Raw genomic sequence first — 14,728 nt, forward strand, 5'->3', positions numbered from 1 at the left:
AAAAATAACTACTGTGCAGAACTTTGAAATGTATGAATTGGGCACAGAAAGAGCTTGTTTGGGTCCTATCAATAGATACTTTCTCACCTTTTCTCTGTGAAGTCTACACAGTCTACTGGCTCGTGTTCCCGTGCAGCCCTTTTTTTGGTCATTTAACATTCAAGTGTTAAAAGCCCATAGTAGATGAGCTAATTTTTAAAATGGAACTCACATCAAAGTCTGCCAACTTGGTGTTGTGTACCTAAGTTCCAGGGTCAGTATAATATTTCTAAATCAAGCTTCTTCAGAAACACAGAATAGTGTATGTCCTTGTAAATACTGTAGCTTAGTGCTTCTGTGATCAAAATAGTCGACATTTAATGAACAAGATGTTCTCTCCTGTCTGATCCAGGTTTCATTTTCTGTCTGCACTTGCTGCTGTGTTTTCATGGTAACACTTACAGCCTTCACCAGCGCAGCCCTGGCATCTCTGCACTTGATTTTTTACACAATTCAGCTCCCCCACATTGGCTTTCATCTCAGGTTTGGAGTGACATGAAAAAGAAAATACAGTGAAATAAAATGGATTGTAGATGAGAGAGAGTGATTTCTTGTTTGAACAAATTAGTTTGACATTGGCGTATCCCGTGAAAGTTGACTGAGCATCATGTTGTCTTTCCAGCAACACTCCCACTTCACATTCTCTCTAATTTCACAGTTATTTCACAAATTTAAAACTTGAAGACTAATATAGCTAAAGTGTCTGTGCACTTTATTTTCCCAGTTAACTTCCCATTCCTGGGGTTTTACTCAACTTTCCATCCTAAGCCACTGCTGGTAAATATTTTTACAATATCTTAAGCTTAATTATCCTTTTGTGTGTGTCTGTTTGTATTTGTGTTCAGAGCAAGTGTCAGCTCGGATCGTGCAGGAAGTGACAGCAGAGGCGGTGGCGGTGCTTAAGGGAGAACAGGAGACTCAAAGGCTGCCATCAGGTTTGCCACATGCACATATAATTCACAAGTGCTGCACAGTGACAGTCACGGTGGACATGGTTCGTCCTTCCAACTTCATTACCTATATCTATAGGGTATAGTTAATGGATTGGTTGCAGAGGCCTCTAGCCAGATGGCACTATTAAGAGTTAACGAGGAGAGTTGTGGAGAGGTCACCATGAAAACGAAACTACAGGCAATTTAGAGTCACCGTTTCTCTTAACCTGCATGTCTTTGAACTGTGGAAAGAAACGTGAGCGCCCATTCATACTGTTATTCAAAATGTATACCCTTAATGTTCAAGGGAATAAAATGGCCAACACAGAGAAGAACAAATTTTGTCATTAAAAATGTTGTTTTTTTAAATCACTAACCATTATTGTCAACTGATAAAATACGACCTAATTGCCAATAATGCATTATTCATATGTATTTAATTAACAGACCAGTATAATTTAAAACATATTATTTGGGGGCTTGGAGTTCCAGTAGTAGGTAATTAAGTAAATATAGAAAAAGAAACCAAAATTAGATCTAACTCGCAATTTTGGTCACTGGTTAATGTTCTTCATGACAAGTTTGAAAAGGCTGAGTCATCCTCTTTGTTTTTAAGCTGAATACTTCTTAATTGTTGGTCGAGTCTTAACTGTACCTGAAGAGTGTTTATACAGATGAAATGCAGGAACTCATGCACACTATGTACAAAATATGATTTATATAACTGTTCCTTCTCTTTCTCTATCATTTTTTGTAGTTGAAGACACCACCAATTTACCTCCTTCCCCTCCTCCCTCCCCTGCTGCAGAGCACTTTGGTCCTCTGGAACAAGGTAGGCCAAGAATGTTATAAGTATATAGGAGAGTAAGTGTCTAATGGATGAGAGTGTGGTTTCATTCTTTCCCATGACTGTAGCTTCTGGAGTTTTGTGATCGCCAACACACTGGGGTGCTGACTTGGTTTGGCTCTGGGGTTACTCTTTAATCCTCCCCCCTGTGGGCCTTGCCCCACCTCCAGGGGGCAAACCACACATTGGTACCCCTTCAAGAAACCTATACATAACAGAGTTGCTAAAAGTAGGAACATGTTCTCCATCTTTCACACATTGATTTCTTCTGAAATCCAGCTCACTCCTCCTCATTGTACATCTGGCACAGATACACAGATTTGTATCTTCTTCATCATCATCATCATCATCATCATAATCACCATCATCATTTATCTCTAAAAGAAAGAACTACATGACCACCATGTTTCAACAGGTGCACTCTTTTTTAATCATTCTTTTCTTCCATTGCCCTTTCTAACCTCCATACTTTGCTGTCTTCTCACACACTAATATGACAGCCAATTTAGGTGACCCTCCAACTTCTCGTTATTTGTCTTTTTGGTTTGGTTGTTTTTCGACGTCTGATCATAGTGTTGTGTTTTCTTGTCATCGTCTACTGCCAGTCTTTTCTGTATGTGTCGGGCTGTGGCTACAGATCAGAGTTTTAGCTCTATAAACATTACTTGAAGACAGAGCTGCCCTCAAGCTAAAGTCAAATGATTTATTTGCTATATAAAACTGATGCCTGGAAGAAAAATAAGGTATAAAATGTATAATACTACTATAATAAATAAATATAATACATTTGCCAATTTGTAACCTTGTTGGCCATCCAGGCTTAAACTAAGCACACCAGCATATATCTGTGTGTGTGTGTTAATGAGCATTCTGACCTTATAATATTTTGAATGCCATGCTCATAAATTACAGATAGTTAATTTTGATTTTATTTTTACCTAAAATCTTATACAGAAATTACTTTTCTATTTTGCCAGTTAACACTGTGATACATTGTGTTTGTTAAAGTAGTGCTATTATTTGTTGTGCAGCTGCCTGCAAGAAATGGTTGTACAGTGTTACTAAAAACGTCCGTCTGCTTCATGCTTGGCCTTCGTCCTTTTGTCTGCTCAGTCTGTAATAGCGCTGTGTAATGAAGAGAGTCTGAAGGTGGGCCAGCCATGTATCAACCACAATTTTATTTTGTTAATATTGTATTGGCTTGTACAGTATTAAGTAAGGACTGATGTCATACAGATTTATTTTTGAGCAACAAGAAGACAGCTGTACTGTGTTCTTGATCAGATGCAGAGGTAAAGAGGTTTAGTTGTATATCTGGTGTGTTATTGTACTCGTGGCCATGATTCATATTGTACTCTAGCATGTAGGTACAGAGAGGTTCGGTCATCTGAGGACTGTAGAAGTTGTGTTCCTTAGTAATTAATATGACCTTTTGAGCTACACTAGTTTTTCCATTTGTTTCAAAGTGATAATTGGATTGTCTCAGAGTATGGCTGGCCCCTAAAGCTTGGTCACCTTTGAGTTGCTTGTCACTGTCTCCTCGTCAGTGTCCTGTGTGTGATATGTTTCTCTTACTTTCAATTACATGGTGTCTCCTTCTTGCATTCCCCCTCTCTGGTGACTACTTATTTTTGTTATCTATTTTTTAATTTGTATTTATTTGTATTTCTTTTCTTTTCTTTTCTCCTCCATTTCTTTCTCTTCTTACTACAGAAAATGTCCATTTTGATTAGGTGCTTAAGGGTATGTAACTAAATATAATTTCCACCTGAGGAATTAACCCTAACAATAATAAATAAATAATGATAATGATGATGATGATGACAGTGATAATAATAATAGTAATTATAATAACATTAATAATAATAATAATACACGTGAATTGTTCAAAAGGACCTACTGTTAAAAGAAAGAAATACATTCAATATCTTTCCGATTTAGGACACAACTTTTTTTATGTGTTGAACAATTTAATCCTGCCTATTAACAAAGCCAAAATGCCAAAAGCCCACATCATTTCATGTGAACTGCTATGAAAAGTTTACATTTTTGAGTTGAAGAAAAATCAAAGATTCAAATGATGGGAACAAACTTACAAATACTTTATGTTTATTTTTTTTTTTTACTAAAATAACCCCTGTTCAGTTGACATCCTATCAGTGTTTTCAAAGAAAAAATGGATGTCTAAATATAAGGCTAAATCAGCTATAAGATGGACATTCTTTGGTGTGTTCCATTTCTTTCTTGTTTCCTTTTTCTTCCTTTTCCTTTATCCTTTCCTTCTTCACTCACTCTTTCAGTCTGTGTGTCTAGATTTCCCTGCAGTTCTTCTCCTTGTGTCTGTCTTGTTTGTAGATGTAGGGGATGAGGAGGAGGCAGGTCCTCTCCGCCGCTTCCAAAATTCACGGGAGAGGTGCAAGTTCCTCGCCCCCTCCATCTCAGTTTCCGTGCCCGAGGACGACCCCTACCACTCCGACGAGGAGTACTATGAGCACCCCTTGTTCAGCCCAGAGTGGACGCACTCGGGCTCTCGCCCCACAGGGCAGGCTGTGGCCTTTAGACAGATTGAAGGTGAACCACGCATGGTTCCTCTTTGCCATTTCCCCCTCCATCTCCTCTCTCTTCTTCCTCTCCTTTCTCTTTTTAACACCAATTTCTTCTGTGATTTGACCTCCCTTCATCCCTACCCCTTCCGTTCCTCCGTCTCTCCGTCCGTCAGTTCGTCTCTTCGTCCGTCTTTGTGTGTGTTTGTGTGTCCTTGTGTTGTTTGTTTGTTCATAATCTGAGTAATTTCATAAATATTTAAGAGTCTTTTTTTTCCTTTATTCCACCCAAAGCCATTGCTACCTGTGGTTGCCATGCTGTTAAGTTCAACACATAGTAGGGATGTCTCTAAAGTAGGGGAATATTTTTTTTTTATCATGATTCCCTCAGTGGACCTTATAAAATATAGTTCTCATCAGTGAGACCACATGGCCCCACAAGGTTAACTCCTGGGACATGGTCCAAATATCCATCAATATCTCAGAGATACTGTGCACGACCTCCATACACATATTTGTCCATGCCAGTCATTTCTCAGAATTGTGTTTTGGTTTGTTACCCAAGACTACTATCTCACCTCTTAAATTATGCTGTACTACTGTATGTCAAACCCTCTACACTGAAGTCTGGTTACACAGCCTCTATGGCGCAGTTTTAACTTCCGCACACTGCAAAGAACCCTCTAGACTAAATTATTTATTGTCTGTAGAAATATAAGATACAGGTTTAATTTTAAAAAATGTTTGCCAAAGTACATAGACAAAATCTAGGGTCTCAGTGTATTTACACTTCGGCCGCATAAAGACACAGCATAGCTTATTATGTTGTATGCCTCTTTCAGTGCATTATCATTAAAATAAATCATTTGCCAGGGCAGTTTCAGCAGCAGATTAGAGTTTCATCCATACCTCTGTCTGCTCCCAAAGCATAATCCATCTTCTCTCCACACGCAAACACAATAAAACATGACAACATAACACAAACTCATAACATTGATGTTGTTGAGATTGGAAAGCACAAAAGCCAAAGTAGTCTTTGAAAATGCAATGGTACTTAATGAAAGATGAAATACCCATAGGAAGAAAGTAGTATAAAGGCACAAAACTGACAGAGGAAGGCACTAACCCTAACCCTTTTTACTCGACTGGACTTCAGCTCTTCATACTGGCCTTCTGTAAATAGTCAGGAATTTCAGTGCTGTGAACAGATTTTCTTCTACATTAGTTTGGCAATGAAGTCTTACTGCTTCATTTATGTTTCCATTTTCCTTAAACAACCTCAGTCATCACTGATGGTAGTTCAATCTGGGCTGCAGGTATGGTGTAAGCGAGAGAAAGGTAGAGGAGGAAATGGTCATTTATTTTCTCACAGGGGTTCTTATACAGTAAATATTGATAAAAATACAATAGATATTGAGAGATTTACTCTATTTTTACTCTAATAACTCTCATGCATGCCTTGCACCAGTATATCTTGCTAGTTTTTTCACATGCTGGGTACACGAAACACCCAAAGTATAAAAAGAAAGCATAGAGACATAATAAAAATCTACTCACATTCAACACACTGTACGTACTGTATGTGTGTATATGTGTGAACAGACAAACTATTCAGATCATCTCTTCTGAGAGCTGAAAGTATCCCATCATAAGTTCATAAGTTGTGTTTTCACATAACCCAAGTCTGTGTTGCCTGTAGTCTTAATGTGTCCCCCTCTCACCCTGTTTTTGAGAAGAAGAGACCATCGAGGCTCTTACAGCTGAATACGAGGAGGAGGTGGAAGAGGAGGAGGAGGAGAGTGCAGAGGCAGCAGAGTCCGAGGCAGCTCTTGATGAGCAGCAGTGGAGCGGGGAAGAGCCCGAGCTGGACAGCCCGCAAGCTGAGCCCTTAGAGCAGGCAGAGGCCATAGACGAGGCCCAAGACCTAGCCCTGGAGCTATCTGACGCAGCTAGTGCTGCCACAGAACGCTCTATGGACAGAGAGGAGGAGGAAGCAGAGGGTGAGGAGAGCCCTGAGACAGGTGTGTCCTGCCCTCTGCTCTCCCTGCCTGCATGTTACTGCATTGTCCACTGTATAAGATTGCCAGATGTGTCAAAACAAGCCCATAAGCATATAACATAAGCATTACTCAGGTGGAATGGCAAATAATTCTCCCTGCGCTCTGCTGTGGCTGCAAGGCAACACAGGCTTGTTGGTGAAAGAGTCACTTTCTTTTAACTTGACTTAGTTTTATTGTATGTGATCTTTGCGCTTGTATTTTCGTTTTCTTGCTGTGGTTTTCGGGGCCGGCCGTTTCGTATTGGTATTATGACGTGAAAGTGTTGCTGAACGTAACAGTGCTTTTTATCATCAGCTATAAGCATACAGGTCTCTCATTATGTTGGCTTGGCACTGGTGTGCCAGTGCTGCTTTTCTTTTTTTTTAAACCATAAATCATACTTAGTAAACATGGATCACTCATTATTTTCACAATACTTTGTTAAGAATTTGCAGGGGATTTCATGTTGGCTGTCTCATGTTCAGTGTGGTACAGTTGTTGGTAGAACCATGTTTCATTCAGTTTTTTTATTTTCTCAGCTAGACGCCTATTCATCTGAGTTTTCTTTTGTTTTTGTCACAGTTGGCTGGTGACCACATGCATATGGCATTTCTTTGTCATTCACCAGCAATGTTCTTCTGTATTTGTACTTATTAAGATCCAAATTCATCTTGATCTTAAAGGTTCTGTATGTAACTATTACAAAACTATTTGCATTCATTTTTAAATTGTTACAATGTTTTGTAATTGCCAGCGAGTGAATGGATAATAACATAAAAATGAGATATTTCCTGATATTAACTTGTCGGTTGTGTTTATCAGCCTGTAGCCCGACTTTTACCGGAGTATCTCTGGACAGGAACTGTACACAAATCCAACGAATGTGATGTTACTGCGTGCTCCTGAGTGCCTTGCCTTTCTCACACTGATGTTAACAACCAACCAGCATAACATAACACAACAATAATGGGGATATCCAAGTAGAAACATCCTGCAGATGTTAGCTTCCCAGCTAAGGAGACGGCAGGCTACCCCCGTTGACCACAACACTTTTCACAACAAACACAGCCACAATGTCCAGTTGTCCACTCCAGAGCACATACACAGTTGAAACATTATTTCCTCAACAAAGGAGCAGAAAACAAGCTCCAGAGCATAATCGGAACATAACTTACCCCTTTTGTTTTTTTCTGTTGGTAGGTGGCACACATTTCACAACAAAACCACATTGCATCGCTTTCTGGTCACAGCTCACTGGGTCTACTGGTGTTTATTAAACACGTTTTTTTTTTTTTAAATGTCGGTGGTTTGCAGGTCTGGTTCAAGTGGTTGATTTACACATATTTTTTCAGGTTGGATGGTAAAGATACAGGAGCCTCTGTATATGTGCTTGTACTGTATGTGAGTGTACAGCAATAAGGGGAGGGAGAAGGGGGGAGTAATCACCTTTCAATGGTCTTGTGTTACAAGCATGTTTGGAGCATACAAGCTTGACGTCCACAGGTATTGCTACTGAGTAGGAATTTCTGATTTCTACATACAGAACCTTTAACAAAACGTTGTGAACAATCATAGATTAAAACTGGTCAAATTATCATAACATTCATTACAAAGAATGACAGAAATGCTATTCTTTTGATCTGATGTTTACAAGAGTTGCATGGATATCCATCCCATCTATTATTGCTTGTTTCCCATTAATCAGCATCACAGTTGCCTCATGCCGGTTCTGTCACATACCATGCCATATTCTCATCCATTTGTGACTTGGTGGATCCCATAATCTCGCCGTTCTTCTTCAGTGATGGCCGTATCATTGTGTTGTAAGTTTCTGAGGAGAGCTTTGCCTGTTTCTGTGACACCCTGGCTAAATAAATATCTCACTTGCAGCATGCCAAATCAGTATTTGTTCAATGATGTTCAAAAACAGCCAACTTACAGATGTCCTTTCAGCTTTGAAGATGGACTCAGACAAGCAGGGGAGTGAAAAAAGTGGTTCCATGAGCCCAGACAGCATTGGATCAGAGAAACGCCCAGAGGAGTTTTTTGAGCCCCAGATGCAGGGGTTCTTTGCTGGTGATCGAGTTGTACCAGAGAGCCCCACCATGGATATGCCCTCCTTTGTACCCCCGATTGTTCAAAACCAAACCAAAGAACCTGTCAGATCACTCACCCTTCAGCCTACCTATGGTGAGCCAATTACAGTATCAGAGAAGCAGCCATCAGTAGAGGTGGTGGAGTTCAGCAGCATTGGTGCACCTTCTGATTTTTCTTCAATGGGGACAAAAGTTCCAGGAGGAGACTCAGCAAGAGATGCAAGAGATAGATCTGGCATGTCAGCATATTTTGAAACATCAGCCATGGAAGTAGATGAAGCTCCCCAATGTAAGGGTGAGGGTTATTATGAACTGAGCAGAGCTGGTGAAGACAAGCCTGTGGTTGATTCCAAGTCTCAGGAGATCAGCTACAGTGCACTGGCTGAACCCCAAGATAAACCTGAAACCAAAAAGAATACTGCCGAAGACACCAGAGTATTCACAGTTCCCGACAAGAGTAATGAATGCAGGCTTTCCCCAGGGAAACTGGCCTTAGAGCAGAGGAGCTACTCACTTAACATCACTATTGGAGCAATGGATCAAAGTGGCCAAGGCAGACCGAGGAACTTCTCCCCACTGGCTACAGATATCATGTCATATACTAGTGGAAGTCTAGATGAGTCAGCGGACTACCTCCCAGTCACTACCCCTTCAGTGGAGAAGCCGCCATCCTTTCCTCCTCTGATTCTGGAGACTGCAGCTTCTGTCACTTCAGATTCCTCATCTCCTCCAAGGACCTCTGAACTAGTTTCAAAACCCAGCCCTGAACCAGATTCCCCAGAATCACCTCAGCCCTCAAAGAACGCCTATAAAAATGGCGCAGTGATGGCGCAAGATTTGCCTGAGATGCTAGACCTTGCCGGTACCCGTTCCAGACTGGCATCAGAAAACACTGACCCAGAAATCATCCGGAGAAAGTCAATTCAAGCTGATGTTCCTGCCTTCAGTGATGACCCGCTGGCTAGCCTTGTTTCGGGGGAACTGAGCCCCGGAGCCAGAAAGAGTGAGAGCCAGTTGGAAGAGATGGGCTATTGTGTGTTCAGTGAATATTCAGGGCCCATGCCATCCCCTGCAGATGTGTTCAGCCCTACAAATGCTTCTGCACAGGCCTTTGCCCACTCTGTCCTGGAGGAGAAAGTGGCTGAGCAGGCTAGGAAATTAGCTGTCAGAGACACTTCTGTGGAGGACAAGAGCCAGCCATCAGGAGCTGCAGGCACAGAAGAAAAAGACAAGAAGCAAGTTGAGATAAAAGATTCTGCTGAAGAAAAAGGTACAGGCGTTGTAGATGACCAGCTGAAAAAGTCTGTAAGCGAACAGGAAAAGCCACCTGCGCTGCCAAGTGAGGCCTTTGTGACACCAACTGTCACTGTCACTCTCGAAGAAGGTGGGAGGTCAGATAGTGAGACACAACGACAAGGTAGTGGTGAAGGCTCAGCATCAGAAACTGAGATTGCTGACTATGAGAGGCAGATCCGCAAATTGGAGATGGAGGACAGGCCTCTTAGTTTGGAGGAGGAACGAGAACTGCAAGAGCTTCGGGAGAAGGTTAAGCTGGTCCACCAGGAGGCATACGAAGAGGTAGACGCTGAAGATGTGTACCAGCTGACTGGCATGGCCAAGGACAGAATTGCCAGGCCTGTAAAAACTTCACCTGCCTCCTCAGTGGAGAGCAATATTGATGATGATAAGCTGCTCTCCCCAGTGCTCTCACCTTCCAAACTTAAACAAAGAGAAGTTTATGGTTCCCCTAAAAGAACGCCTTCCCCAGTGTTAGGAATAAGCAAAGAGGACAAAGAGAAAGAGGAGTCAGAAAGAAAAATGAGGGAACAGCAAGAAAAGGAAGCAGCTGAGAAAAAAAATAAAGAAGAGAAAGAAGAGGCAGAGAAGAAAATTAAGGAAGAAACAGAAAAGAAAGAGAAGGAAATGAAGGAAAAAGAAGAGAAGGAAAGGAGAGAGAAGGAAGAAAGAGAGAAAGAAGAGGCAGAAAGAATTTTGAGGGAAGAAAAAGAAAAGAAGGAGAAAGAACAAAAAGAACAGGAAATGAAAGAGAAGAGAGAGAAAGAGGAGAGAGAGATTAAGGAAAGGGAAGAGAAAGAGAGGAAAGCGAAAGAGGAGAAGGAGATGAAAGAAAGGGAAGAACAAGAGAGGAAAGCAAAAGAGGACAAGGAGAGGAAAGAAAGGGAAGAGAAAGAGAGGAAAGCAAAAGAGGAGAGGGAGATGAAAGAAAAGGAAGAGAAAGAGAGGAAAGCAAAAGAGGAGAGGGAGATGAAAGAAAAGGAAGAAAAAGAGAGGAAAGAGAAAGAGGAGAGGGAGCTGAAAGCAAAAGAAGAGAAGGAGAGGAAAGAGAAAGCGGAGGCAGAGAAGAAAGAAAGAGAAGAGCGGGAAAAGATAGAAAGAGAGGAGCAAGAAAAGAAAGAAAGAGAGGAAAAAGAAAGAGAAGAGAAAAAGTTAAGAGAGAAGGAAGAGAAGGAAAAGATAGAAAAGGAACTGAAAGAGAAGGAAGAGAGAGAGAAAGCGGCTGAGTTGGACAAAAATGTTACAGAGAAGCCTGAGGACATAGCAAAACAACCAGAGGAAAAAGCAGTGATGGAACCTGCTGTTAAAGAAGCTAAAACACCTGTGGAGGTTGAGAGGGAGGAAGAGGAAGGTGAGGAAGATGTGTTAGATAAAGAAAGCAAGAGTGCTGGGGCAGGCGTGATAAAGGAAATCCCAGAGACTCGTGCCGCTATTGAATCAGTAGTGACGGTTGAAGATGATTTTATCACTGTGGTCCAGACCATCGATGAAGCAGATGAACCGGGACACAGTGTTCGTTTCTCTTCTCCACCTGAGCCTGAAGGTCTTCATAGTGTACAGAAAGAGGAAGATGAGGAAGATGAGGAGTCTGTGGAGTTGGCCCAGGAAGCAGACATGGAAGCTGGTAGTCTAGAGGAGGTTTGTGATGTTCCTGAGACCCCTGCATCTCCTGAGAAGGAGGCTCAGACCGTTGAAACAGAAGGACAGACAGAAAGTTATGACAGAGATGAAACCACAATGGACGACTCCATCCTGGACAGCTCATGGGTGGACACACAAGGTGAACTCTCTTCTTCTTCTTCTTCTTCTTCTTCTTCTTCTTCTTCTTCTTCTTCTTCTTCTTCTTCTTCTTCTTCTTCTTCTTCTTCTTCTTCTTCTTCTTCTTCTTCTTCTTCTTCTTCTTCTTCTCCTCCTCCTCCTCCTCCTCCTTCTTCTTCTTCTTCTTCTTCTTCTCCTTCTTCTCCTTCTTTGTGTAATACTGTTTCATGTAAAATTAAAACATGTATGTTAAATATGTTTTTTATGTCCTGTTTTGCCACATTTCAGATGATGATAGGAGCATGCTCACAGAGCAAATTGAGCCTTTGCCTAGGGGGCCAAGCCAGGTTGAAAAGCATGATGTGGTCCAGAACAAGGAGACACAACAGAAGAAAACAGAGAAACAGGAAAAGCCAGTCAAACCCAAGACTAAAGGAGGGCGGACTAAAGGCCGACTCTCCACACCAGAGCGCAAACCTGTCCGCAAAGAACCTGTCTACATTCCCAGAGAGGAGGTCAAGAAGAAAAAAGGTTGTCATGATCTTGTTTTCCTTTTGAATTCTAATAGTAGTAGTTGTTTATGTATACTGTAGTTAAAGATTATCACCATTATACTATTTACCCTTGTTGTAGCTAAAAAACTGTACTTGGTCACTCTTTTTTTGTTATTACTATAGACATTCAAAGCAGTGGCTCAATGTCATCATGTGCCTCACTGTGGCTCTCAGCTGTTACAAAACACAGCATTTCATAGTTTATAGCTTACCTGTACAACAGTTTGTGTAAAAAAATGTGCCTCGTGATAACTCACTGACACAGTGATTTGAGTCAATTGCCGTTGTAGTGTAGTTGAACAATTATGGCAACTAAAAAATGGGATTTGGGTTTTTTTTATTCTTCAGCATTCTGTATTTTATGATTCAACTTCTGCTTCTGCTTATTGTTGTGTCTCTGCTTTTGTCAATGGCCATGTTCCCCCTGATAATGAAGCTGTGATTAAGAAGACAGAGTTTACCAAAAAAATTGAGGGTCAGACTCAATCCCCAACCAGGAGGAGCGTGCTGAAACCAGCTGTCCGCCAGACCCGTCCCACCCAGCACCATTCCTGTCCCAGAAGGAGACCCACAGGTGACACATTTCCTTGGTGTGGTGCAGACGAGCCACCAGAACACCAGTTCAAACCGCATCTCACCTACACTGTCAGCTTCCATTTTGGTTTTGGTATCCATTCTGATGTTTTTTTATGTTACATGGGTTTTTTTGTATTTGATTGCAATAAAAATACTATCATACATGTTTTATTTGGCTTCATTTGTCCTTTTTTTGTTATGGATTTTTTTGCATCGTCTTTATTTTGGTCAAAAAAGAGTAACCTAACACCGATCTGAAAATTTGTTTTATGTTCTCTACTGTATACATTTATAGCCATACTTAACAGTGACTGTACACTTCTATACACTGTATATAATTTCAGTACTTGATATAGAGTAGTAATAGAACATTTTAATTGGTGTTAACTTACTCTTCAAATGCATCGATTGATTTAAATGCATCCTTCTCTGTCGCTGCCATTTATTAACTGTTTTATATTCTGTCAGCTGTCAGTGATGTGCGCTGTCACATTAATATCCTTTGCTAGTGTCTTTCATATAATTGTCTAAAAATATTTTAAAGCTTTTCTGATTATAATGGGCTAAGTTGTTTGGTCTAAAAAACACTATTACACTTTAAAACTCCTGACCTCTCTCTCATATCCACTCAAGCTTTTTTCAACTTATGGTTGCTAGGCAACTAGTAACCCATGGCTTTTCTTTCTACGGACTATACTATAAAGACTCTGTAATGTTTCCCTGTCCCTGAGGCAGTATGCACTTCATTTTCCCTTGACGGACTGAATTCTGTGTCACTGATGATGAAAGCTCAGGATACTGCAGCTCTGCCCCAATTAGATTATTTTCTAGGGTTGCCTTACATAATACAAAATCCCCCATTCTGTGTGATATCTTGCCAAATCTTCGCAGAACAGTACTCTCAAGGGGGTAGAAACCTGCTCCCAGTACATTCGATTTGTCATATAGCTTACCATGCCAGATATGTGACAAAGTTGTATATTTGTACTTTTGTACTAATGGGAACCAAATATTGCAATAAAGGCATAAATATAATGATAATCCTCCAAAGTAGGACATTTAAAAGGTTCTCACTCCTTTCCCTTTTACATATGAAGGTGAACACATGTATGCTGTTTGTATTTTAAACTGTTCCTGACATTCAGTTTCTCTCTCCCAGATGTGCTACCAGACGGTCGTCAGCCTCTCAGTGTTGCCAGAAAGTCACGCGACAGAGCATCGGTGAGTACACTTCTACAGCGCAAGAAGGGTATAACCTCTGGCACCACTCAGAGAAATACTATATCAAAGCTTTTCTGGCAAACCTGAATCACCCTGTAGAATTGCAGTAGAGCAACTAAATAAACATCAGCCTAGACAAATTGACATTGAAGATAGAAAGCGTGCCTTGCTGTCTCCTCTCTGTCTTATCGAAGCCTTAATCCTTGCATGAAAAACTGTGCCTTGCCTTTGCATTTTGTAAAATGTTTGCTATTGTTGCCTCGTTTAATGGGTTTTTGCACAAATAGACAATGCAGATCCATTTAGAATTACTGAGTGGGTGTTGAATCACCCTGTGACATTTCTCCAACGGCTGTGGTCGTGACTCCATTTTACTTCTCCACTATGGTAATGGCAGTTATTGTGTCTAAAATAACACAGTTATCTTAAATGTCATGTCATTACAGTATACTCTAAGTGTGTTCTGTCATTTGAGCACAAATTATAATCCGCTTTTGATTTACACCTTCTATTTACCATCTTCGGACATTCCTCATACTATTGTCTGCAAGTCTAACATGTTGCTATTGAAGTCACAGGAATTTTTGCATGAGCATGGTCATATTTTTTTCCTTGTTTTTTTGTGTAGATGTCACATACATAATTTCTCAGTGTAATAGTCACAATAAATGTGCCTGAAGGGCTGTTTTGGTGGTCTATGATCAAATACCATACACTAGATCTGATGCTAATATGTTATTCCTTATTTCACAGAGGCTACATCAGATCTTGTGCTTTGATAATGCATGTTGACACACTATTATTTTGCTATTTTGTCACCCTGTGTC

General features: G+C 40.8%; 1 protein-coding gene across 1 annotated transcript in view; it reads left to right on the forward strand.

Moving 5' to 3' along the window:
* map2 (microtubule-associated protein 2) overlaps nt 1–14,728 on the forward strand; it is a 39,372-nt gene that overhangs the window by 9,216 nt on the left and 15,428 nt on the right. Inside the window, exons 2-10 of the mRNA XM_053329153.1 lie at nt 885–974; nt 1,729–1,803; nt 4,174–4,389; nt 6,098–6,382; nt 8,354–10,301; nt 11,130–11,572; nt 11,839–12,081; nt 12,541–12,678; nt 13,840–13,901. Coding sequence (XP_053185128.1) covers nt 885–974; nt 1,729–1,803; nt 4,174–4,389; nt 6,098–6,382; nt 8,354–10,301; nt 11,130–11,572; nt 11,839–12,081; nt 12,541–12,678; nt 13,840–13,901 — 3,500 coding nt within the window. The remainder of the gene's footprint in view (nt 1–884; nt 975–1,728; nt 1,804–4,173; nt 4,390–6,097; nt 6,383–8,353; nt 10,302–11,129; nt 11,573–11,838; nt 12,082–12,540; nt 12,679–13,839; nt 13,902–14,728) is intronic.

The sequence above is a fragment of the Scomber japonicus genome, chromosome 11, assembly GCF_027409825.1.
Source record: "Scomber japonicus isolate fScoJap1 chromosome 11, fScoJap1.pri, whole genome shotgun sequence".
NCBI classification, from domain to species: domain Eukaryota; kingdom Metazoa; phylum Chordata; class Actinopteri; order Scombriformes; family Scombridae; genus Scomber; species Scomber japonicus.